Here is a 26,282-nt window from a genome sequence, read left to right as displayed (position 1 = left end):
GCAGAACATATTTATCTAACTTTTAAGAATCAAAGCTCTTGCTCAGAAATACCAAAATATGTCTGAGTTATAACTATCCTTTAAGGATAACACTGCTTTGCAGAGTAAAACATAAAATTGCCCTATTTGCTTAGTAAATGCTACAAGTGATGAATAACCCATCAGCTTTCCATAATGTGTTCAAAAAGCTTTCAGAATTTTATTGGTATAGTACTCAGTTCTGATAATTCAGCTTTTAATGTAATCAAGAATATCACCAGGAGCTACTTAATTAATTCCCCAGTGCACCATGAATTTAATTTTCAATGACTTTATTGAGAACTTTTTTGTTAATTTTACAATGAGAAACTATAACCACTGTTACACAACTTGCAAATATTTCAAACAAGACAGCAATCTCCTATTTTTTTGATTTTTTCTGTTCCAAATTCAGCTCCTGAGATGGATTTTCTGCTTCAGCTTCATTTTCATCTTCCTGTAAAAGAAAATGAACACCTGAACATTAATCAATTTATTGAAAAGTATTTTTCTGCTTATGCAGATGTATGGAATTCTGTACAGTCTTTTGCTGTCTTTGCCTGGCTAATAAGCATAAAAATAAGCAAAAAGTAATTTATTCAAGTGATTGATTTTGCTCAAGAGTTTAAATAAAAATGATAAGAAATTTGCACAAGACTGATTGGCTACATTTATAGCAGAACAATAATTTAATGAATAAATATTTTACTGACTATTTTACTGGATAGTTACATAAAGAAATTATTAAATCACACACGGATTACAACATATTCAAATGCCTAGAGCAGACAATATTACACACTTTTCCTTTGTTCTTGACCAGAGGTTCTCCCTAAATTACTTTTGAATACAAGAACTTTCATCACTGTACTAAAAATTACTTTTGAAAAGCATCTGCCATTGAAAAATGTTTCATTTTTTTGTGACCAGATATGTTTACTTCACCATTTGATAAAAGACAATAAATTTAACTTCAGAGACACTTTATGTGCTGCAGCATTGTATTTTTGTCCCATCTAGCATATTTTCTTGACAGGTCTGCCAATTTTCCAATTACTTGTACCACCATATGTTATCTGAAGATCAGTCAGGTCTAAAATAGGAAACATGAGCATGTCAGGCAGCAGCATGCTTACAATATTCTACAGCTTCAGCTCCAAGAGTAAGGCTCATAATTCACTTTGGGCTCCTCTGGATCTCACTGAAAAAATGAAGTGACATCATAATGCCTGTTTCCATTGGAGTGGATACTATTTTGTGTCCAGTACAAAATTGTGACCTCCAAAGTATAAATTATGGAAGAGTAAGAAAACTGTTTTATAAGGCAACTTTCAATTCATCACATCAGGAACAGTCTTTATCACAATTTCAAAGTATGACCAGCTTTCTAGTCTGCATTTTAATTCAATTTACAGAGACTCTTCCACATTCCAATAACACAAAAAAGACATGAACAGACATTTTGGAATGGAGAAGCATCCTGGCTGCTGTAACAGTACTCATCACAAGCTAACAGTTGAGAGAAAGGAAACACCAGGGGCATTTAGGTGGGACCCAGTAACCTGAGGTGTATTTTCCTGATTTAAAAGAACATTTTCATTCTTGTGGGAAAATAACTTTATCCTTTTGCATCCTAGCCCTTCTTTCACCATCAAAGCACGCTCTGTAAGGATAACTACAATATTTAGAGGTAGAAAATAGATAGGAAGATTACAAGGGCAGCACAAAATAGAACAGCAGTAGAAAATCTCATTTAAAAATGTGATCTTGTAATGTTATGCCCAACTGTAATAAAATGGAAAAGCGAGTTGTTCTATTAAAGTAGTAGATACCCCAAGCCATCACGCCTCTGAATCCTCCCCCTTCTGGGGACAGCCTAGACACTGAGAAATATTTACATAACTGACCACAAAAAACTTTTTCTCTTCTCTTTCTGGACCGTCATCTCTTCAGTTACCTTTAAAACATGCAGTGCTCCCTGTGGCTCCTTTCATTTAGGTGAGAAAACATGTCTGTGCATGTGTGTGAAACCAAACACTGAAGAGTCATTGAAATTACAAGGGTAGAATATATTAAAGAGTGTGCAATGTATAGTATACATACAGAGATCAAACTTTAAATGAAAACACACAGGGCAGAACAGCAAACGAAGGAGTAAGGTGTTACCAAGCCTACTGCTTACAGGTGACAAAAGAATACTGTGGAATAAAAAAACACTCACAGAAACTTTCGGCTACTATGGAAAAACAGCCAGGTTATTTAATGAAGAACATGCTAATAAAAGAACAGCAAATCTGCATGTTTCTGCAATGTCTGCAAGGTTCCTACCCACGGCAGTTGCATCCCACCTGACCTCAGCGCCAACTAATCCACCTCCCTAGCACAAAACTTGACATTATTCTGATGTCCTGACTTGTGCCCTCTCATTCAGGAATATAAACCCTATACTATCATTCTTTCCCACAACTCTTCACATATTGCTTAGGGCTTCCTCTCCTAATAGATAAAGCATGCAGAAATTTCAGAGAGAACAAAGCCAGACCTTCACCTGAGGACTACAAGAGGGTTAAAGCACATTAGGCTCAATACTGGCTTCCTGAGTTTTTTGATGCCAAAAGTTTTTATCCAATAATGAGAGTTTTTTAAAGAGAATCTTCTGGCTTTGTGTGAATTTGCAGTATTTAATTCTGTGCTCAAAAGGTCATGCTTGCACTCTGGCAGAATTCCCAAGTTACAGCAGCAGCTGCAGTGATCAGTGTATTCTGAGCTGCAGAAACAATGGCTGATGGTAATGGCAGCTCCAGGATTTGCCTGGGTTGAATACTCCAGATGGAAGCATCAACTTTGGGATATTTTTTCAAAACTAATACTTTTCCTTTGTTTATTTCCTGTTGGTTCAACTAAGTAAAACATAGTCAAACAGGTAGAATCTACCACCAGAACATAAACTTGACTTATGTGGGCAGATTCCATTGCACAAGTCATCCAGATGCCCGGCTGTTTTTTTTTATTTATTGTTATTTCTGTGTTTTTATGCACAAAATCTTTCTGACTAGCATTGCATTGAACCATGCTCCACATAAAACATCTTAATTTTGTACAAGGGTTTTCACTCTGTCTTGTTTTCCAAGAACAGAAACACACCTCATTTAGAAACAGAAACAGAAGTTTGGTATCTCTGAACACAGGTGTTTGCTGTGCAAAGCTCAGAGTAATGATGTTTGATCTTTCTCATAACATGAACTATCAAGGGGAGAAAACCCTTCTTTGTTAGACATGCCTTGAGCCAGATCAGCTCCCAGGCCTGTGCACTGCCCCATGAACAACAGTGCCAGCACAAACAAGATGGCAGAAAGGATTTTTGGGGAACAGTGGAAAGTATGAACCACCAGTTTTGGCACTCATGCAGCTCTCTGCCAGAAGAGAAGTGACAGTGTCAGAATAATTTAGGACATAAATCTCTACAAATTATAAGAAGTGTTCTATTACTGCCAGTATGCTTGGGGGAGATTTGAACTGGCAATTTAGAGCACATATTAACCATACTACAAGATGTGAAGACTCACTATTATTTCAGCTTTGCTGACAATGCAAGATTTTTATGAAATGCTTCATCTTTTTTTTAGTAGCCCAAGAGGCAGCCTGATGATTGCACACAGAATACTGAAGTGGCTGGAGTTTCTAATGTCATTAATAATGTTTGAATTTTCATCTACACAGCCTATATAGCCTAACTATCAATAAATTATGCAAAACAGAGAGCAGATTAAATATATTTATTTGTTTTAGTAATTACCACCCATCATTATCATTATAATGCTTTTAACTCTGATGAATAGCAAAGGAAAACCTTTTATTTTCATTTTATTTGTTAAAAACCAGTCCATGATGGCAGTTTGCAAAGTTTCTGCTACCAGCAGCTACACAGCAGACAAAATCCTGAATTCTGGTTTCTGCCCAGGGAAATTCAGTTCATGTTTTTTTTATTAATACCTCACATCTCCTTTTTATATTATTATTTATTTTTCTTCCAGCCACCTATGACTCTAACATCTAGTGCTTTCTGTTCTAAAAATCCTAAAATCAAAGTAGCTTTTCCTAGCAGATGCCACAAGATGAACTTTTAAAGTAGTTCTTGCCATTGGATGCTAAAAATCAAACTTGTCACAGTATTTTTTGTGACTACAGACAACCATAGACTCAAATATCATATAGTGAATACACTCACCAAAAAGATGCCTCTGCACAGATCTGGTAACTTGGAATAGCCAAGGGAGGTGAATCCCTGAAGACTGTACTACTCCTACTGAAAAAGTGCACTTAAGAGCCCAAAGATTATTTTAATATTGAAATGAATGAATTGATGTTATTACAGATCTACAAAACCAACAGGGATAAGGAAAAGTACAAAGAGCATTACAAAGTGCTGCTAAACCCAACACTGAACTGAAATGCCAGCTCAGGAGCTCCTTAAGCCACCAATGACTGGACACCTCATCTGCATCCTGATGACACTGATGGAGAGATGGAACTTCCACATTAGTTTTCATACAACCTTTGCACTGGCATCCCACCTTTTCTCTGATGGAAACAAGGTACTGGATTAAAGGGTCCTTTGGGTGCTCTACAGATGTTTTCAAATGTCCTATGGACACATCTTCTTTCACAGTGTTTGGTCTCTGCTTGGTAGCTGAGCATTTAGGAGTCACAGCAACAGAATGGGGCCAGGAATTTAGAAATGAGAACCTAAAATCTGCCACATAATTAAGCATTTGATTTATTGAAGTATTAAGCACTCAATAGCTTTGCTGAAGTTAATGAAAATACTTTGATATTCAGGTAGCCTTAGGTGACAAAAACTAAAGGTAAGAGTCTGACTTTTAAATTCTATTTCTAAAGTTTGGAACTGCCAGTTGAGAAGGACTGTGATACAATTTTATCTCCTTTGAAAGCATATTTAAGGTCAAGCACATTATTCTCTGACCAAAGAATAATGGGTCAAACACAGAAAGTTAATTTTATGGTAAATATTCCAGAATATTCCCTGGATATTTGAATAGACAAATTTTGGAATGAGAAAATTAAAAATTAAACAAAACAAAACAAAACAACAAAAAAAGCCCAGAAATGGTGGGTTGAGTATCCCTTTCTCTTTTTACCCCCTCCAATAAATTTCCTTCAGTATGTCTGAGAATTTTCCCCATTAGTTAATGAAGTGAAATCTGGAAAATGACAGTGAATTAGACAGTTCTTAACTCTACAGGAAATCTGACACTCTTCTGCAAATAGAACCGATCACACATTAATTAACTGTACTAGGACATGCATCAATTCCCATTCTGTTCATTGCACCACAGCTGTAATATCTAGAGTTGCATTACAGTGCTGGATATTTTGCCAATATTCTAAACTTAATAAACAGCTATATATTACAGGATTATGTAAAGAATCACCTGAATAAAAAGAAAGTATGCAAAACACAAAAATGTCCTGGTATAAGGAGGAATGACTAAAGGCATGTCTCTGCTAGTACATGATCCAGAAATAGCATCTCAAAAGCACTCAGGACCAAATTCTGACACCAACACTTTCTAGAGTATCTTAACCCAAAAGACCTGTAATATGACTGAGAGACTAAACTATTAAGGATGCCCAGCTGGCATTTCATCTCTTGCCTCACAAAATCTAGCTATGAAAACACCAGTTGGAAGTAGATAAAAATACTTTTAATAGTCTTAAAAAATACATCATGGAAAAAATGGAATTTATTAAACATTAGAGCTTTCTTTTGTGTATGCAAAAGCTTCCAAAGTCACAGGCCACATTTGGAAGAAAATGAGTGTCAGGGAAAAACTGGGAGCTAAGACAGTCTCTCGGTTAAATCACCAAAAGGAAAGCACCCAGCAGTAAAATTCAAAAGTTATTTTGATTCCAAAGCCTATGTTATCTTCTTCAGTGGTATTACTGACAACCCTTGTAATGAACAGTGGTGCAAAAGTAAAGTACAAATGGAATGGTTCTTTACCAATGGATATTAGAAGCAAATATAAATTTCTTGTGATAAGTGACAGTTCTTTGTCACCACAGCTCTGCAGTGATAAGGCAGCTGTTTGTTTCCCAAGAAAAGGAGACCCTTGCTACATGGATCATTTTCATAGTGACAGCCTTGACAAGTTTGACATTTGCTTCATGAAGAATTCTAAAGCAGCCATCAAGAAAATGCCCCCTTTGGGACCACTGGATATCTGACAGTTGTACCTTTTAATGCGCATTGCCATTAATTCTTACTGTCAAAGCCCACCAAAGTCCTACAGCACAATCTCTACTGATCTGGTACACTATAAAATGCAGGCTAAGAAGGAACTAACCATTACAATGTAAGCAAACATGACATCAATTAACTGGAAGCAGCTCTCCACCCCACTTTGTTCAGTGAAAAGAGCAATGCTGCAGTGTTTCCTTACCGAGCAGTACAAACTGCTGAGCTCTAGGTGGCAATGCAAGACCAGCAGAACGACTTTTACACTAAAGCTCCTCTTTAAGAAGCTACAAGCAGCTGCATGTTTATCACAAACTCTTTCCTTTAACTCACACTGTTACAAGAACTTTAAAGTTTTTTTGAAATGCTTGTCAGTGTTCTGTATTTTCTATTTCCTTGTTGCTAATTCTGATTATACAGATAAATGTACCATCGCAAGAGCCCTTACAGTCAAATTTTATTTAATGCTTAGTACAGAAGTGGAATTTCATGCCAGATTTCAAATCTTCCATCTGTTCCTCTCCTTTTCAGGAGGCAACCATTCCACTGAGTGGTCCCTTTGGCTGACTGCCACTACAGTTGGGATCCTCTTCAGGGCAGGTGGTGCTCAAAACCCAACCATTGTTTTACAAGTTCAGCTGGCTCTCCTTGAAGAAAGTAGAGGAAAATATTTCAAGAATTTGAGTCCCTAAAGGTTCAGGATTATGAACATTTGACTGCACCTATAAATGTTTAGATATCACAAACCTGCAACATCAACTAAGAAAGAGATGAAAAACACTTTTAACAGGACTGTACTGTGCCCATATGGGACAAGTCCTAATTTCCACTCCAGAGTGAGAGGGCACTCTAGTTTTCAAATCTGACACTGTCATAAATAAGATAATTTCTAAGGCAAATTTGTTCTTCAATTATAATAATTACATCTGTGCATATATAAACACATACATGGAAACCACAATAACAGTTTCTACTTAGGTAGCAACATAATAATTATTTTTATGAATTCTAAATTTAAAACAAAAAGTTCTACCTTATATATACTGGTAATACTACTACTAATATTTCATAGCCTAGAAATGCATATTATAATGAATATAATTTTAAGTATTTATGGTAAAACTCTCACCATATTTACACTATACATTTACTAAGTTTTAAGAAACAAACCTTATTCATGTTTGTATTCTTTATACTAGGAAATAAAATGTGTTCTTCTTACAATAGTTACATGAGAACAAAAGGTGCGCTGGCCAACAAAAAGGAATTAATAGCTCTATTTCTTAGTACTATTTAATGGAAAAAAAAAAACCCAACAACTAAGAAGCACAAATTTAATTTTTAAATGCTCAATTATTAGGCTATAGATGTATCTTGGTAGGTACTAAATGACAGATGATGATTTTTTCATGCTTTAACTGCTTTCTCCAATAAATTCATATAATCTGCATATAATCTCTATATATCTATAGCCCCTTATCAAGGGGACTGAACATTCTGTGCTTCAAAAATGACTAACAACATTAAATGGAAAAGCATTAACAAAACTTTAATGCAACAACTGAGTTATACAAAAATGCTTCTGGAAGCTACTATCGAGACATGCTGGCCAAAGCTGAAAGACATCTCTGTAAACATCACTGAAGGACATGTTTATAACAGAAAAAGACAGCACTACCATATGAAAGGAATAAATTTATCTCAATAACAGAGAAAATACAGAGCCTAATGAAAATGTTTTAGGAAAAATGAGTGCATTGCATGCTTCTGACCAGAATTAATTAGAGTTTTAATGTTTTACATTTCCACCATAATTCTTTAAATGGTGCATTTATTTCATAGTAATAAACATTCGGTTCATTAAGTAAAGTTCAAAATCTGTGTTACTCGCTACATTTAACAACCTTTGGCCCTCTTCTTCTGTATTTCTTGATTCAGGTTTCCAAAGCATTGAATAAGCAATTGAGGAACACGATTAAATTTCATGACTCTGCATATTTAGAATTCTTATTTCATCAAAGACAAAGGGCAATTAATCAATCCACCATTCTATACTGAATTTCAACTTTAGTGAGCCATGATAGATACTAAAATGAACTTACAGGAAATGCTTAATTAAATCACTGTAAAAAGCATAACTAAAGTTTTTTCCTTCCTTATGACAAAAGAAAATGCACATTTAATTGGAAAAACCTATTGCAGTATTATAAATTTAATAACTTGGGAATTCATGAAAATACTGCTATAATGTGAGAGATAAGAATTCAGAAAGCTTTTGTCTTCTTATGTCATCAGAACATTTCACCTGAGTACAGCCATGAAATTCTGTTCCTGTTCAAGGCATAAAAGCGGGAACTTTCAATGGAGTTAGTATGATGACATTACCTTCATTTTGTCATTTATTTTCCAAAATGTGATATAAGTAAATGTTGTAGAAATGACTTTACATTTGCTCTAATACTGAACTCCTATATTTAGTCACAATCCATGAAATTGCCAACAAAACAGATAGAAATTAATAAAGCTGTAGAAGTAGATGAAGGCTAGACTGTGAGAACAATTAGAACCTATACTACCACTGAAGTAATTAAAGAGTAAAAACACTTTTACTTAAAAAAAACTAAAACAACAAGAACCCCCAAAATTCCTTTCAGCAGGTCCCCCAATATACTGATATTTAAATTCATGCTGATATTTAAATTCAGAATCCAACAACTATAACTACCAAACATTTCAATTATTTCATCAACTTCAGTTAAATAAAATCCCCAAAAGAGCATTTTAGACCAGATCTGCAGTGTCATATTAGCAGTCCCTTCTATCTCTCATGGAAGAGCCACTGTTTTTCCTACTGTTATCATTCATTTAATCTGAATTTACACAAGCATTACAGACCTACAATGAAGTCAAAATCATTGCTTTCCAAGATGTACAAACATACTTTTAGTTTGACTACATAGAATCATAGAATGATTCCCTTCATCCATCTGGCTATGGACTTGAAACCTAACAAGGCAAGAAATCTATGGCTTTAAAGGTTGGACTTCAGTTGGTTTGATGGCAAAGGAAGTGTTGTAGATTTGTTTTTATATTTTGACTTCATTGCTATATTGGAAGGATCCTTTTCTGAGCTGTAATCACGCCTGAACTGTCCTGATTCATACCACAGTTTAAATCAGATGCCTTAGAAGCATCAAGGGTGTATTGGTAATAAAAACATAGCCAATTTGGAATCAAAACTGTAACATTTAATATACCAAGGTTTTTAACAGTTTCAAGGTGATCAGCTTCTGAATTTAAAAAAAAACAAGAAAATAAAAGATAAAAAAATCAGGTATCAGATTTAACAGTAGATCTCCTCAATCTCCATTCCTCTCCATTTCCAAGTGTTATTCCAAGCCAAATGTTATTTAATTTAGTGGGTATACTGAGGAATGCATGATAGTGATGTTTCTTCACTGTGCTTTTTTAAAGTCAGAATCAAATGAAATTCTTTTAATTGCAAATAATGTGATGTCCAAACCTTTAATGTTTCAAGTATCATCAAATGGAAACTTCCAAAAAATGTGCCCTCTAAATGCAGCATCTGCCTTCAAACATACTCTGAAATCCTTCCAAAACCTTATATTTAACAATATTTATATACTTCATGGGAAAAATAATAAAAAATAGTTGCCTTTCAGGAAATTGACAGACCTCATCTCGGTGCTAGTAGTCACTGCAAACAGGGCTTCTTATATGTCCATTGTGCATTTCTTTCTGATAAATTTGTAAGCCACTGTTTCACTAAACCACATCAAAGTCATCTTTTGGTTTGTCAACAGCTTGCTTCCCATCTCTGCCTACCCTCCAATAAATCACACGTTCTTAGAAGAGTAGGAGAGAAAAATACTTTGATGTAATTCAATTACTGAAAAGCTATATTCTAAAAGATTCCCAAAGCTAGGGAAATTTGGCTATAACTAATTAGTGTTTTGCATATTTATGATAGAAGAGCTCATTACAGAGCTTACATTATAAATTGTTGTTTATGTACTTTTTCCTTAACACTCTGAAGTCACTTAATATCATTCACTGAAACTGCTTTAGAAGCTCACTAAACTCTATGCCTCAGAAGGTTTTTTGTCTCCCATTACATTTTATCACAGTGTTTCCAAGACTGTATTCTTCACCATAATATTCTTTACCATTAAGGGGCACAAGCTGTAAACACATATACATGCATCGTTACATTCAACTCATCTGATTATTGGCTGGGACTAGGTATGAGCATAGAACAACGCTTCCCTGGAATGGTTACTCAGTTTAAACAGCCCCTGAATCAAGCAGGGCATTTTAATGATAAGTATTTAAGAGGAAGCTGAGCTATTTTCAGACATCTATGCTTTGCTGAAATCCTAGTGCTGCCACTCAACTGCCTCTACAGTTTCTATCCGTCACCTTACGGAGGGTCAGCTATGGCCCCATGGTGATGTTTGATACTTGCTGCTCTCTGCTCCTGCTCAACAGTTGCTCTTGTACCTGTCAGTGTTACCTAACAAGATCAAGCAAAAGCTTCCATCTTCATTTATTTTACTTAGTTGCAAACTATTTGGTTTCATTCACTGGCTTTCCTCTTTCTGCATGAGCTTTCATGCAGGAGCTCCAGGAATTGGGTATCATTCTAAGAATTAACAGCCAATAGCTATTTCCTTATTTTCTGTTTACTGATGATTTAAGATAAATTTATAAACTTACTGATGATTTAAGATAAACTTACCATGTCTCCTTTACTCACAAAACTGAACAGGTAGTATATAAAAAAAAAGGTTATGTAGGAAAAACATGCTCATGCTCTTGTTTGGCAAATGCCTCTTAATATTCAAGACAACCCAGTTTGCTGCTTCCTCTCCTCTACATGTAACTTAGATGACCAAAAAATCAAGACCCACTGAAGCCTGTAGAACTGCCATTTAAATCAGCATTTAAATTTAGAAAAAAAAAATAAATTACTACTTATTCTGCCAATTTAACTTTTAAATATGATTATTAACTATATATAAGATTAAAGAAAATACACCAAATGCCATCTACTTTGGTAGACAAAAAAATCAAGGATCTTTTCCTACTTTTCCTACTTTAACTGATGTTTCTCTTTGTCTGTCAGTACTCTCCTTAATGTCAGTGAAAGTTAGTAGCATTAATTACTTGTTATTTGAATTAGACTTAGGTATTTTCAATTCATTTGCACTCAAGGAAACCTTTCAGGAGTAAGTTCTCAAAAGAGCAAATAATGAAAAATTTTGTTAGCTGGTGCTTCCCCTAACTGCTGAAAATTCCACAAAATTATGTTTTTTAAGACCTATATATAGAAAGGTCTCTAACTCTGCTTCAACGATTTTGTTGTTCAAAATGATAAATGATAATACATAGGCATACTATTTATTTATTTATAATATTAATAAATAATCCAAATCTGTCCAAGTCATATCATACCACATGCTATGTAAACACATCTGGGGAGCTTGATCACGAAAAAAATAAAACCAGTTATGAAAACAAAATGAAAGAAGAGAAGAACAAGAAGTAAAATATCAGGGAAGCTAAGTAGGTCAGGATAATGGCTGTGTACATTAATTATATTTTGGTTCCAAGTATGGCTAATGAAGAATGATTAAAAAGTAGTGATCATCAAAATTAATATAAAACTATTTTAAATATAATTTTTCTTTTTAATGAAATAAATAAACCAATTGTACAGGACAGACAAAAAATCAGACAGTTATTGCAGATATTTTATCAAAACAATACTGAGGCATGAATCAGTCTGTAGAGGTGTCCTGAGTTGAGGTCAAGGGGACAACTCCCTGTATAGGAAAACTGAGGAAACCTCTGGATTTCTGGAAAATGTCAGTGAAGAAGAAGAAATGGAGAAGTGGCACTTAACAGGTCTTCTAATCTAAAGAGGGTCACCAACAGAAACCAGCATAAAGCCTAGGCATGTCTCGATAGTGAAGCAAAGTCTGAGACTCAGATGAGGAATTTCTCAGCTGAAATCTCTGACGTTTGTACCCCTACAATAATACTTACTTGGCCTGGAGGGTGTGGAAATTGAACTCATTGCTAGAATGTTAAAGAAGTTATCCGTAAAATGTGAATAACAATACTTTCAATGTCAGGATGGAGCTCTATGCATGAAAAAAATTATATAAGTGCTAAGTGCCGTCATTGTTATTACATTCAGTGAGTACAGAAGACTTTAAAAGCATTAACTTTTCTATCACAGAACATCACCCATTCTTTCTGAAGACAGAAAAGAAGAAATAAAATGAGTGTACTTATTGCAAGAAATTGTCTGGTTTTAAGTTCTGATGCTTATTTTTTGTGTCTAGAAAAAGTAAACAACCATTAATAGCGGGAATTTTATGATATATGACATTTTATAATATGCAGCAACCTATAAAGTACATGAAAAACAGTTTTACTTCATATAAACTTGTTTTTTGTCAGGAATTATTTAATTGGAAAGATGTTTTGAGAGCAATCAGAAAGCAATGCATAAAAAAGGTGTCTGGTTGGAAAGATGACTAGAGAATGGAGTCAATTTTTAAAATATAATGAGGAAGTAACTACCAAGTCAGTACCTCAGCCAGTGGGATCAAATGAAATTGATGTGTCTATTTGTCCTTTGGAAAAGCATCTACTCTCCAAGGAAGACCACATCCTAATGGAATTTAAGTGGTGGTCTGTTGTCTCTCTGTGAAAACCGGTCATCTGGTGTTAGCCAAGTTTGTTTTTTTTTACAGGAATGTACCTTCATTTTTAGGCCACCTTGTGTCATTTCAAGATAATTGTTAAGACTGTGATGAAGAATTACATCTTTGGGTGTAGAAGCTTTTGGATATTTATCTTCTGATTTTGGATTTTTAAAAAGTATAACCTATGTCCTGTCTTGTGCTTAGAATTCAAATTTTACTATCAATGGACAGTGGAAGCTTCACACACAATATTCCTTTCATCCAAGAACAGCAATCAATCATCTGTCCTAGAAACATCGCATTTTCAGACATAGTAAGCATTGTCTCTATATAGAACCAATTTTTTTCTCTTGAAAATATTTATTTCATTGAGAAAAATAAAAGGCAGAATATTCTTTCACATATTTAAAAATTTAATTACAGGAGGATCACTACTGATACTGCCCAACATGTTAAAATACTTTCTCTGAACAGAACTGCCACTAATATAGTATTTAAATTTACAAAGTGATTTCCACATGAATGGGATTGTTCCAGGCTGAAAACAACATTTTTAATACCATAAACAAACAAGAGATGAATGCACAAAATGAACTGTTTAACAGAGGTTTATGTACCCCTTGTGCATTGTATTTGGAAACGAAGTCCTTAAACTCAGAGGCAGAGGATTCTCTGTGGATTAGAAGAGAGACATGCAGTCCTTTCAGCAGCATCCTTTTATACAAAATTTGGCACCAACACCCTGTTTGCTTCAGCAAATGACTTCATGCTTTGTCCTTTTAATCCAATTTCCACCATAATATAGACTGAAGTGTTGTGAAAATACTGGAAGAGGATGACTGGAAATTTATTGCATTAGAAATCTAATCCAGGTGGTAATCCAATCCCACACAGCACATTTCTCATTAACTGGGATTTTTAACCCACAAATGGCTTTATACAAACCAGCATTCTGCACTAGCAGAATGACTGGAAGTAATTCTCACATATCAAGACATGACTCAACAAGGGAGGTAAGGGACTAAGTCTGACAAGAAGAGGAACAGTCACCCTATTGAAAGCTACAGTACTTGATTGTAACACTCAAGCCAAGTCGAATAGCTCAGATTTGTAGGTTATTACAGCATTAGGTACTTTTCTGGTGCAGCCCATGAAAGTATAAGCCCCCCTATTGAGCAAGAGCTTTGTCATTAGGTACTGTCTCCTCTCAAGTGAAAGCACCACATGTACCTTAAACAGCCACCCCACAGCAGACAGGAGACCATTCAGAAAAACCTTTTTCATAGTTTACCATCACAGAAAACAGTAATTTCATAGACAATGAACTTTGCTACTTTTGTCTTTTATTTTTTGAACTGTTTCTTTCCTGAAAAGGACAGACACTTGCACATGCCTGCAGACTGCCATGTATTTCCTGGCCAGAAAAACCAGCATTCCCATGTTCTCCTTGTAGAAGGCCTGGGTCCATTCATGCCTTAAAGGCAAGACAAGGCTGCTTGCTTGTGAATATGATGTCAGACTTTAATTAACCAGGGATTTTAATAAAAAAATAGAAACTCAATAGTCTTTAAGAAACTTAAACAGGATGGAAGAACACCACAAAGATATTCCCATCACACCAGTGCCACATACCTTTTTATCCTAGCCAAACAAGTATCTATTCATACAGGTGGCTGTCTTAACACATCTTGAGCAGAAGGGAAAAGAAAATGGTGTATACCCATATTAAAAATTTCTACTATTTGTGAAGCAAACATATTCTTAATGTAGTTTCTTACAAATTTGCCAGTTTTACACTCTTCTTTATGGAAAGGTAAATTTGTTCCTTAATGATTTTTGTAACTTTTCACAAAGTATAAGGTTTTGTCTGTAAAGGATATTTCAAGGTTAGGCTGGTAGAAGGAAAAAAATGTGCAAGAAGGAGGAAGAACACCCAAAAGCCCCAACAATGCATTCCCTGGCAATATTCTTTCCAACATGATTCAAACTGCATTTTTCCTGCACTGGGTCTCAGTAATAAGCCAGCCTTCTTGCTTAATGAAAAGGATTTGCATGTAAAATTACAGGCTGTATCCATGATTCTCTTTTTCCTGTTGTTACTCTGAGTAACTGAGGTGACAGCTAAGATTTTTATTTTGTCTGAATAGCTCATTAAATGCAACACAGCCCTCCCCTACTCCTTGGGTAAAGTCCCAAACACATTTTTTCATTTTCAAGGTCTTATCCACTGATATAGAGAATAAAAGGGTATTTTCTCCATGCCCAGTTGGTTGCTTTGATCTGATAACTAGACAAAAGCTGATGAAAATAACATGTCTCAATGTTGCTCCACTTTCCTCCCACAAACTGCTTTCTTAATATGTGTAGAACTTCATACTTAGGTGTATGTTTCACCACCTTCAGGCTTGTTTCCTTCTAGCTTTCACAGCCTACTTCACAGAACTATCATCTTTTAACCAGGAAAGTTCCTGGAGATCCTTAGGATGATGCTCAAAGTCTTAGTATAATTTCCTTTAGATACAAGTTCTTCCTTCTTTCTTTGTTCTTCATCCACTTCCTTAAAAGAACATCTTATTTTGGTACAAGAACAAGGTAGACATAACAGCTTTCCACTTACAGGTATGTTCAAGGTGGGGGGCTGAGTAGATTTCCCTAGAATGGAAATTTCAGGCAGCTGTATTACTTTTTTAAGATTCTGAGTCATAATTTTTCCTCTAATCTTACATTTGAGGATATTAAAGTGAAAAAACTGAAACAGGCACCAGTCTCTGTCTCTAAAGAACTAAAATGTATTCTGGGACTATGTTCCAACCAGGCAACCACCACCCATGTAGACACAGTGACATATTTTTGTCATCACTTTCAAAAGACTGATATTAAAATATTTTAGAACTCCCATCATATTAAGCTTTCATCACTCATAAAAGTCTTTAGATTCCATAGGAATGAGGCCTGTAGCCATTACATATGCTGTGAGATATGCAGCAAAGGGATTTCCATGAGACGTGCCACACCCAGCTCCTGTGACTGCTGAAGACTAGCTAGAAAGCAAGGGTGTTTATTTTCTGCCAAATTTCTATACTCTTACTGCAATAGATTCTAACAGTGATAACAGCAGCTCTTGTCTCAAGTGTTAGAGGTTTCCCTCAGGAGTGCAGCAGGTTGCAATCACATTTATATCAACTAAGACAATTTTTTAAACTAACTTCTATGCATAAAATCATCCTGCTTTCATCACGCCAGATGCATGTGCCCCACTAATCCAAAAATATTAAATGCGTAATTGAATTTCATTTCCTTAGGGCATATGATTTCATAACCCATGGCAAGACAGGATGAGAAGAGTCAATTAACAACAAAATGCCTGTCCAAACAAATGAAAGGCCAGACCTCCTCAAAAGCTTGTCTTGTGCTTTCTACACTAATGTTTGTGAACCAGTGATCTATCAAGCCCTTCAAAATCAAGCAGTAGATACTCTGCAGTTAACATTTTTTTTCATACTCTCTGAGAGGCACTGTCAAGGATATATTTATTACTTAGGAAACCTTCATTTCAGAAAGCCCTAAGTGTATCTCTCCTGAATGTGCCACTTAAATACCATTTTCAAATGCAAGACTGGCTGACTTGCTGAAATTTCTAAACCATTTCTACAGCTGAATAGAATGCTATCATGAAAAGACCAAAAGGACCTCACTTCTGACAAGTGACAGCCTTCCTTAATTAAGTTATTTGGTGATAGAAGAAGTGAGCTCCTCCAAAACATTCTGAAGATGTGAATTCTCATGCTGGAATACAGAAGCTGCCACCAGTCAATCAAAGCTTAACAGATTTTATGATTCTGGAGTTTGCTTGTCTCAGAAGGACTGATGTGTGTCAGGAAAGAGTGAGGTACTTAGGAGCTGATGTGCCTGCTCCATCTGCCATGAAGACATCACACTTGTTCTGCAAAGTACACAGGAACCCATGGTTCTGGAAGGGATGAAGACAACCAAGGACTTCTCAGTACTTTCATTTCAAAGCACAGAAAGCTGACTTGTAATGAGATCAATCTGATCTCTGAAGATACTGCGTTCACCACAATGAGAAAACCTCATGCTATGTGTAACTATACATATTGGTAGCCTAATGCAGTTTTTGTCTTTCCTTTTCCTACACTATCTAGAAGCCAATATTTTGAAAGATGTTCTGTGAACACAAATTTGCCAGCATGGATCTACATAGCCAAAAACCAAATGGATGTGCTGGCCTAAATAAGTGTCTGATTTCCAAGAGTAGAATCCCACAGTTCAATACAGATATACCCCATATTGCATCTCTTTTATTCTGAACTGAAAGTTAAAGCAGGTTCTTATCCTCTATGTAGCCAGCTATTTGGATTGAAGTACTGTTATTTTGAGCCCTCTGACATGGCTGACCAGAGTTGAGTGTACATATAAAACATAATGTTAAAAAGTCTTCTTAAGACCTGAACAAAGCATAACCAAAGGTAATCAATTAATTTCTGTTCAGAATAACTGTTGATTTCAATTATTGTGACTCAAATTCTTCTTTCCTTTGAGCTCTTTGAAAATTTGGAAATTTGCTTTCACAGGATGCATTTGATGGACAGTAGAAGGAACGCCTAGAACATAACTCATCATCCTTATGTTCCACATTGATTTGAGGATGCAACAATGCAAAAATTCCCTAATACATATGCTACAAACATTCTGGCAAGAACAGTTGGCAAGCTGTTCTACAGAGTGCCCATCCAAGAGTAAATTACACTCTGTCTGCAAATAATCTCAAAAGGTAAAGATTGAGAGTCTGTAGGAACTGGAAATGTTTACAGAAAGAATTAAAATTGAAATTGCAAGTTTCCTTCAAGCTACAGATCATGCAGTACTAAGCAAGCTTTACTGCCTTATCATAGCAATTACTTTTTGGTTTACATTAATGACATTCTTATCATGCCTGAGATGCTAATGCAGTTATAATTTGACAACAGCATACACTGTAAGATCACTTAGCTTATACATGTCACTTGTGGGGACAAATTCACAGCTTTACATTAATGACCTTCCAAACATACTAACTGCTTCTAAAATGGACTGCTTCTGTGATTTTGTCATAGAAAGCTTCATTGTCACATTGTCCTTTAATATCTGATTTTTAAAGAAAACAATTATCACATTTCTAGGCAGCAGTTCTAAACCAAAACACTAGGTATACCCCATAAAATTATATTTTGATGTTTCGTATTAAATACATGACCTTACTAAATCTCCCAGCTTATTTCATCATCAATGTGATGTGATACTAATTAGTGATTAAAGTTAAATTTATTGCTGGAAGAAAATACTTGGAGTTCAAAGTAAAATTCTCACATACATCAGAAACAATAAGACTTCATTGCAGCTTTCTGCTTGTTTGCAAAAAGCTTTGATGGATGCCTTGGGTCTTTTGTGATAGGACTGGCTCTAACAAAAGCAATGTCACTTCTGACTAGGTACCTCGGAGGGCACCTCCCTCAGAAGACTGCAAAGCTGCAGCTGCAGTTAGAGAGGTAGTAGCCATAAATATGGAAGTTGCTGCTGCAGGTCTTGGGAAAACAGCACTCATAAAGAAAGCACAAAACTTAACCAGTCACCCTTCAATAGATTAGAGAAATGTGGGATATGACACTTTAAAGTACTATGAATTAAATGGGTTTAAAATAATAATAAAGGGACACCTGAAAATTCTGCAAAACAGATGCAGGATTTCATCAATACAACTTTTCTCTTCTGTTTTTACTTCCTTACAAATAGTACCAACAGTCCCCTGCATTTTCTTGCTAAAGAAGCTGGAAGCAGAGCTGAAAATGTGGAGAGATATCACAGTATTTATATGAACTGTATTTGTTCATTACTTCATTACAAGTGTATTTTGGATTCTAATTATTATATTACATTCCTATTAACCCAATTACTTTGCTATGTATATATTTAAACATAATTATATACTGTGATGTGTGCCTCTCCTCTACTACATTTACTGCTAAGGCTAATTTTAACTAAATTAAGAATTCATTCAAATACACTCAGCATACACATACTTTGTATTTTTTTTCCCAGACAACATTACTATTGTACAAAACAATAAAGTGCTAGATGTATCTTAAGTTTCCTGAAAGAATAAAATGGGCACTTTTAAATTGACACTAAACATGTGTCATAGTTTTTTAATGTCTTCTAATCAAAATATTTGCAGGACTAGTAGGAAGTTTACTGCAAGATTGTTTTAACTTTGACTTGACCTTCACTTTTTTTTTACAAAAAAGGTTTTCGTATTCATACATATATTCCTGTTGAAGACAGGGTTAAACTTGTCCAAAGCATTTTAATAAAATACTGAAGACCTCCTTTAATTTATGGCATATATATTTTCAAGAAGGAAAATGCTGATATTATCTTGGTTATAAGCTTGCTGCTGAAATGATTTAGATATTCTTTTCCTTTTGCACAGTATCAGTATAAAGCTTTTCTTTGCATGCAATGAATTACAGTTGACACTTCAAACCTATTCTATCAGTATCTTCTAGCTCAGAAAAATGAGAAAACATAAATATTTATTCTATGTATACAGCAAAGACACAGGACTCTGATAAAAGTGATCCATTATGGAGTGATGAATAATTGTTACATGTGTCACACTTAGAACAGTAAAGGGCAAAAAAAAATTGCCACTTTTTAATATGAGGATTTGAGGTTATTGTGCAAATAAAAATGCAGTCATTGTATCATAGTTAGCTGATAAGTGTTTAGGCCCAGTGATTTTTGATGACATTCACTTCATGACTCTATGGATGATGAAGCTGCTTGATACAGATCCTTGGTCTGATGTGATAAAGCCTATTAATGACGTGCTTTAACAGTGGAAAAATAGTTATGCAAACAACCTTCCATTTTCCTGGTTGACATGTGCAATACCTCTCTAAGCTTAAGTTTACCAATTAATAAGACTAGGAATTAATTTGTTCCATTCTGTGATCTGTTCACTGTCTTTGATCTTGCTTCTATTACTAATTAAAGTTTCTACATTATGTAGAGAACTAGAGGCTATTATAACCTGCTCAGTAATAAACACTGTAGGAAAAAATGTGAAATTTCCAAATATTTAAAACAATATTATCAGCCTTATGATCAGTCTTTACCTTAAAAAAGAATCAATTTCTCCTATTAAGTGTAAACTCTAGCCAAAATGCAGTAAAAAGACCTAAAACAATGTTATTTAATTTTTTTTTTAATCCACAGTGTCTGGTTTCATACTAGAAATGAAAGGTATTTCATAATTACCTCATAATTGAGGTAATTATTTTCTTCTTTTTATTTTTTTAATTCAGTGATTTTAACCATATAGCCATGACTTCAACACTGAAATGCATTCATGATACAAATTATGGGGCTAAAAACATGTATCCAAAATTACAATGTCTTGGAGTAAGATTGCACAAGAAAAGTATAGCATTTAATTGCACAGAATTATTTGCTAATTTGTGTTATGGGAGCTTCACAGACCATAACGTTGAGACCTTGTGCTTATTAAATTCAATATGCATTGATTTAAATGAAAATAAAGTAACGTTAGTTCAGTAAATAAAAAATAAAGTTATAACACTCTGGAATATTGGCTAAGATATTTTCTCAAAATGCTATGTTTGTATTAAAAAGTGAACTAGAAACCACAATTCATAGATGCTAACTTAGATGAAAAAAAAAATTCAACCTGGAACCACAGCACATCTGCAATATGGCATCTGAAAAGTTTTAATTTTGGGCACTATTTCTTGGCTTCATCACTACACATGGGCATTGGCAGGTTAACTTGTGACATAAAGAAATAAGGAGCTACAATGGTTGGCAGAAAATATTTCTCTAGTCCAGTTTCTTGCCAATACAATAGCCCCATAGAAGACTGCAAGAAGAAGGCACAAACAAATCAAATTTACCCATATTAGTTTCCAAAATTAAATATTCTTATATACAATTACTTTAGAGATAAAGTAATTGTATATAAATTATACTGCAAATATATTATTACTGAAACACTTAGTATCATATGAAGAATTTAGAAAACCTAAGCTTTAAGAATAGTATTTTAAAGAACACACCAAGCTCTTCCACTTTTTGATCTTAGATAAAACATTAAAACATATTGAAATAAATGTTGATTTCGAATTTTATCTGAGTTTTGAGTGCTTTGCATGAGATCTCGAGGCACGGATGGAGAGATCAAGTGTATTTCACGTCATGGCATAAGAGAGATCCTGCAGTCATGCTTGTGGTGAAGAAAGAAGTTTCCTCTACTTCATATTTCCTACAGTAACAGGGATTGGATGTATTTTTTTGGTAAGGTTTTAATGTTTCCCCTTTTTGAATATTTTGGTGCTTCTGCAGACACTAAAAGCTTTCTCAAGTAACACCATGACTTCAAAACTGGGTTATTTTTACTCTGCTGCTTATCAGGCTACAATATGAAAAATGGTGACTTGAGTATTATCTATGTACTGAATAAAACCATCATCTTTTTTCCCCAATTCCCATTTCAAATATCACCCTTGAAACTATAAAGAGACTGTTAAAACAAGCAACATTTTGCAGAAAAAAAATCTAAGTTTGTATGGCATGCACACACACACACACAAAAATTATATTCTGTGAGTGAATCCATTTTTAAATGCTGACTTACTGAGATTTTTTCCCCAGAGGTAAATACATAAACAAAGACCGTCAGAAAATGAGATTAAAAATAAACATCTAAAATGCCTTAAAAATCTCTGCTCCTTTCCTTATGTTTTCTTTCTTCATGCACTTAGTATCTTGTCTTTCATTTTGAGCATTGCATCTCCCAGATTCAGAGCTATATTTGAATAACTATACCTTTATTTTGACTAATGTTTTACACTTCTGTGATGGGTATTTTCTAAAGGCATGTTTTTATGCTCCTGAACTCTGGACATTTATTGTCATAATACCCATGTGACCCTATGTGACCAATATTGGATTAACTGAGTTTGCCTACAGCTAGTGCCTATAGACAGAAGACAAAAAGCCTACTGAAAATTTGAGGGAAACTGCAGTCAAGCACAATCACAGGATTGGAAAACAAACAGGGAATGATTCTACTGTCAGTTGTACAGATTTAAAGCAACTTTCTCCACCGGCAGCTCATTTTTGAATTTTGATTGTAAGTCTCCCAAAGATTAGAAGCTACTACTTGAATTTTTTTCTGCTTTCAGATAGAATTCTCAGGTTAGAATCCTAGATTTGAACTCTGAATCATAGAATTATGGAATCATTTAAGTGGAAAAAATCTCTAAGATCCCTAAGTCAAATGCCAATCTGCCATTACCCTGCCAATGCCAAGTTCACCAGTAAACCATGTCCCTAACTGCAAGAAATACAAGCCTTTTAAATATCTCCAGGGATAGTGACTCAATTATTTCCCTGAGGAGCCTTTATTTCAATACATGTTTTCCTAACATCATATCTAAACCTCCCCTGGCACAACTTGAGTCCACTTCTGGTCCTGTCACTTGTTACTTGGGAGAAGAGACTGACCCCCCACCACACTGCAGCCTCCTTTCATGTAGTTGTAGAGTGTAAGTAAGATCCCTCCAAGCTTCCTTTTCTCCAGACTAAACACCCCCAACTGCTTTGTTTCTCCTCACAGGACTTGTGCTCAGGACCCTTCCCAATTCCCTTGCCTGGATGCACTCCAGCATCTCAGCATCTTTCTTGCAGTGAAAGGCCCAAACCTGGACACAGCATTCAAGATGTGGCCTCACCAGTGTCAAGTACGGGGGTTGATGGTCACTCTCCTGATCCTGCAGGCCACAGTAACCCTGCTACAATCCAGGATGTCACTGGCCTTCTTGGCCACCTGGGCACTCTGCTGGCTCATGTTCAACTGCTGTCACCAGCACTCTGGGACTGTTTTTTTACTGGGCAGTTTTCCAGCCTCTCTGCACCCAGCCTGCACCATTGCATTGGGTTGTTGTGAGCAAGAGCAGGACACACATGGTTCCCTGTGCCTTGAGGAATCCAAATCAACACTGGTAGTTTTCCAACAAGTAAAGTGTGGATATGCCTTTGTCCACTAACAGTTGGAAAAGATTTCTCCTAATAACTATCACAAAAAACTTCACAAGGATGCAAGCAAACGCACCACCACTGTGAATTCCAGTCCTTGTGGTTTTTGATACCAAATAGGAGTCTAAATTTTGTGTAACTAATCACCTTAAAGGCAAAAATTGATCCTAATCTGCAGAAACAAGCGGGATTTTCATGAGTTACAACATCAGCTCTTAAATTTAGTCAACCTCCCGAACAACCCAAATATGACAAGCCTACACTTGAGGGGTAAACCGAGGATACGGCTGTAAAATGTGAAAAAAGTGCTCCTTTGGAATGTACAGAAAGTACAGAACTGGCTAATACAATAAATCCAGAAACACTAGTGAGTATTTTGAAGAGTATTTTAACCGATTTCTTCCAGAGCACCCAAATGACAACGCGATCACAGTGTCAGCCCTGGACCATGGAACTGCATGCTGGCACTCAAGAGGCAGCTCACAGTCCACAGTTATGCATGTCCTTCACCCCCATGGATATCACTCCATGGTCTGCCAGAATAGCCCACTGACCCAGCTCACTCATCTGCTGGTCCAAAAAGAGCAGCAGGCAGTCTGTGGACACAGACTGCCCTTTCAGCAGCAGTGTGGGCTTGGTCTGGTGGCCATGGAATAGCAGAGCATCTCCAGACCCCACCTCAGCCACCCCTCTAGGTTAAAGCCTCTTCCAGGTGCCCTGAGAAGACTTCTGCAAGTATCTTCCTTGGTAAATGCTGGCAGAATCTGTGGAGCTTTAGGCAAACAGCCTTAGCTATTAGGCTTTAGGCAAATAGCTTTACCCAGGTAAGTCCCAGTAGGCATATCTTCATCTTTATTGTGCATATGCAGAACTACAGAATACAAAGCAGTCATTATGAGAGGACACAGAAGTACCTCAATTGACAGGAGGTGTGTGCTATTTTCCTCTGATGATTCCAACCATTTAAACAAGAATCTTACCAGAGTAAAACACCCTAGGACTGGATAACAGAAAACCAGCTTTACAAAGATACCACTCCTCTTCACAGTCCAAGTCTCTCTGAATTTAACTATATTTTCAGGAACACCTTCTGTTTCTAAGCAAAACAAAGACCACAGTTATAGCATAGAATATGTAGTTCTGGGTATTTTAGGTAATCTAGAGATTTTGGGAGACTATGATAGCTACATAGCCATACTTAAAAAATAATTATAGGAAAACTGTTAACTTAAGAAGGATTTAGCAGGTCGATGACAGCTATTATAGATAATAGTGAGTGTTAACCTACTTGATAGTCTATAGAAAATACATGCTTGAAGTTAATATAGATTTAGTTTTAAAATACTGTTAATTCAGATAGATTAATGTATCTATCTGAATTAACTTAATGTAACTATCACAAAAATACACACCAATAGCAGAAAGATGTACTCTAACAAATAACAAATCACTGATCCTACTGCACTGAACTATTTAGGCAATATGAACTCTCCAGTGTCTAAATGCTCCATTTAACAGTGAGAGAAATGTAAAGCAACAATAGTTTGGCAAAGCAGCATTGGGACACTATTGGGATTGCACTGCAGTTTAGAGATAACCCTGAATCAACCGGGTAGGGAAAATCTATATAACCTACGTTATTAATGACTACTGACTGACCTCTGCTTATCTTCACTACCTTAAGGATGACTTTGGAATCTTTGACTCTGTTCAAGCTAAATTATCTCAAATCAAGCCTATAATAACTTAGAAGGATTCTGATAATACTTTCAATCTATCATATTAAAATAGGAAATTTCTGATATTATGTATCATCTACAAAAGGTGCAGTGTGAACTTCAATATTTACACTGCATGCAATGACCAAATAATGTATTAGCTGAATTTTTCACTTAAATATTACAGGCAAGAGAGAAGACAACAAATCCTCAGGAAAGAAACAAAAAATAGAACATTAAGAGTGTGCCCATAGCATTTTGAAGAAAGAAGATTCTTTCCTCCAGGAAAGAACTTCCATTGTGTATCACACAGGCCACACAGGAAATGACAACCGTGGCTTACATGACATTGGACCATGCCACATCACGGACATCTCAAAGCAACACAGTCAAAGCTGACCAGATAGTGTACACAGGTACACTGAAGCTCACTGACATCAGTACAACCATCAAAATACTCAGTAGGTGGGAAACAGCCCTAAACTTGAACTTCTTGCTATTTTCCCACCTAAAGCTTGCTTAATTCTAGTTTTCCCATCAATTATCTACTCTCTTCCTCTATTAAAAAAAATAAAATTATGATTTAAAGCACATCACTGAAGCTGAAAATAAAGCTGTTCTTTCCTCTTAGAACATAACAAGTTGTTTAATGCTCCATAACATTTTAAAGGGACAAATATAACCACATGCTCATTTCAAATTGAATTTACAAAAATTAAATATTATTTGTAGCAAGGTGTTAAAGAAAAATGTGCCTCATAAAATACACAGTAGCTATATTTAATTGCTTCTTCCTATTCTATCAATTTTAAAAATTCTTTCAGATTTTTTTTTCTAAATAAAAAAGAATCAAGCATTATTTAAGTAAAGACTTTTTTCTCTTTACAGGAATGCAATTCCAACTTATCTCTCTTCAGAATATGAATACAAATTTGTACACAAGTGATCCTAAATGCCACTGCCTTCCTGATTTCAATGCTGCTATTTTTCCAGAGAATATATCCACAGATCAATGACCCTTTCATGTGATCTGGAAATGCCAAAGAATAATACCTCAGGGAAAATACTGTTTTCACTTGAGTTGAAATATGAATTTCTACAACAGAAAGGAAGCAGAAATCCTAAAATCTTTGAGAATGCCATCCAGAAAATGTATAAACCTGGGAAATTAAAAAAAAAAAAAAAAAAGAATAGAGAACTAGTTATTGTTCACAGAAAATAATTCCAAACTAAAGTCATGGTAATATTAATGAATCTCAAAGATTAATAAACTGCTCATTTGGTAGCATTCACTGTAGCAGATTTTTGCATGTTTGGCCATTTTTTTCCTACTGTTTATTAATTGCAGCTACTTGGAATTGATGATCTCCAGGGTACTTATCAGTGCTTATCAAGACTGATGAATGCATCCCAGATGTTGGAGTCTTGTGGAGGGTC

At 35.4% G+C, this 26,282-nt stretch overlaps 1 protein-coding gene across 2 annotated transcripts in view; it reads right to left on the bottom strand.

Moving 5' to 3' along the window:
* Positions 1–294: 294 nt before the first annotated feature.
* Positions 295–26,282, bottom strand: part of PHF14 (PHD finger protein 14) — a 161,718-nt gene continuing 135,730 nt past the window's right edge. For both annotated transcript variants that reach the window (XM_058832675.1, XM_058832678.1), the window contains one exon: positions 295–475. In XM_058832675.1, coding sequence (XP_058688658.1) covers positions 401–475 — 75 coding nt within the window. In that variant the 3' untranslated portion in view covers positions 295–400. The remainder of the gene's footprint in view (positions 476–26,282) is intronic.

Source organism: Poecile atricapillus, chromosome 2 (genome assembly GCF_030490865.1).
Source record: "Poecile atricapillus isolate bPoeAtr1 chromosome 2, bPoeAtr1.hap1, whole genome shotgun sequence".
Classification (NCBI taxonomy): Eukaryota; Metazoa; Chordata; class Aves; order Passeriformes; family Paridae; genus Poecile; species Poecile atricapillus.
This window is presented reverse-complemented; position numbering and strand designations above follow the sequence as displayed.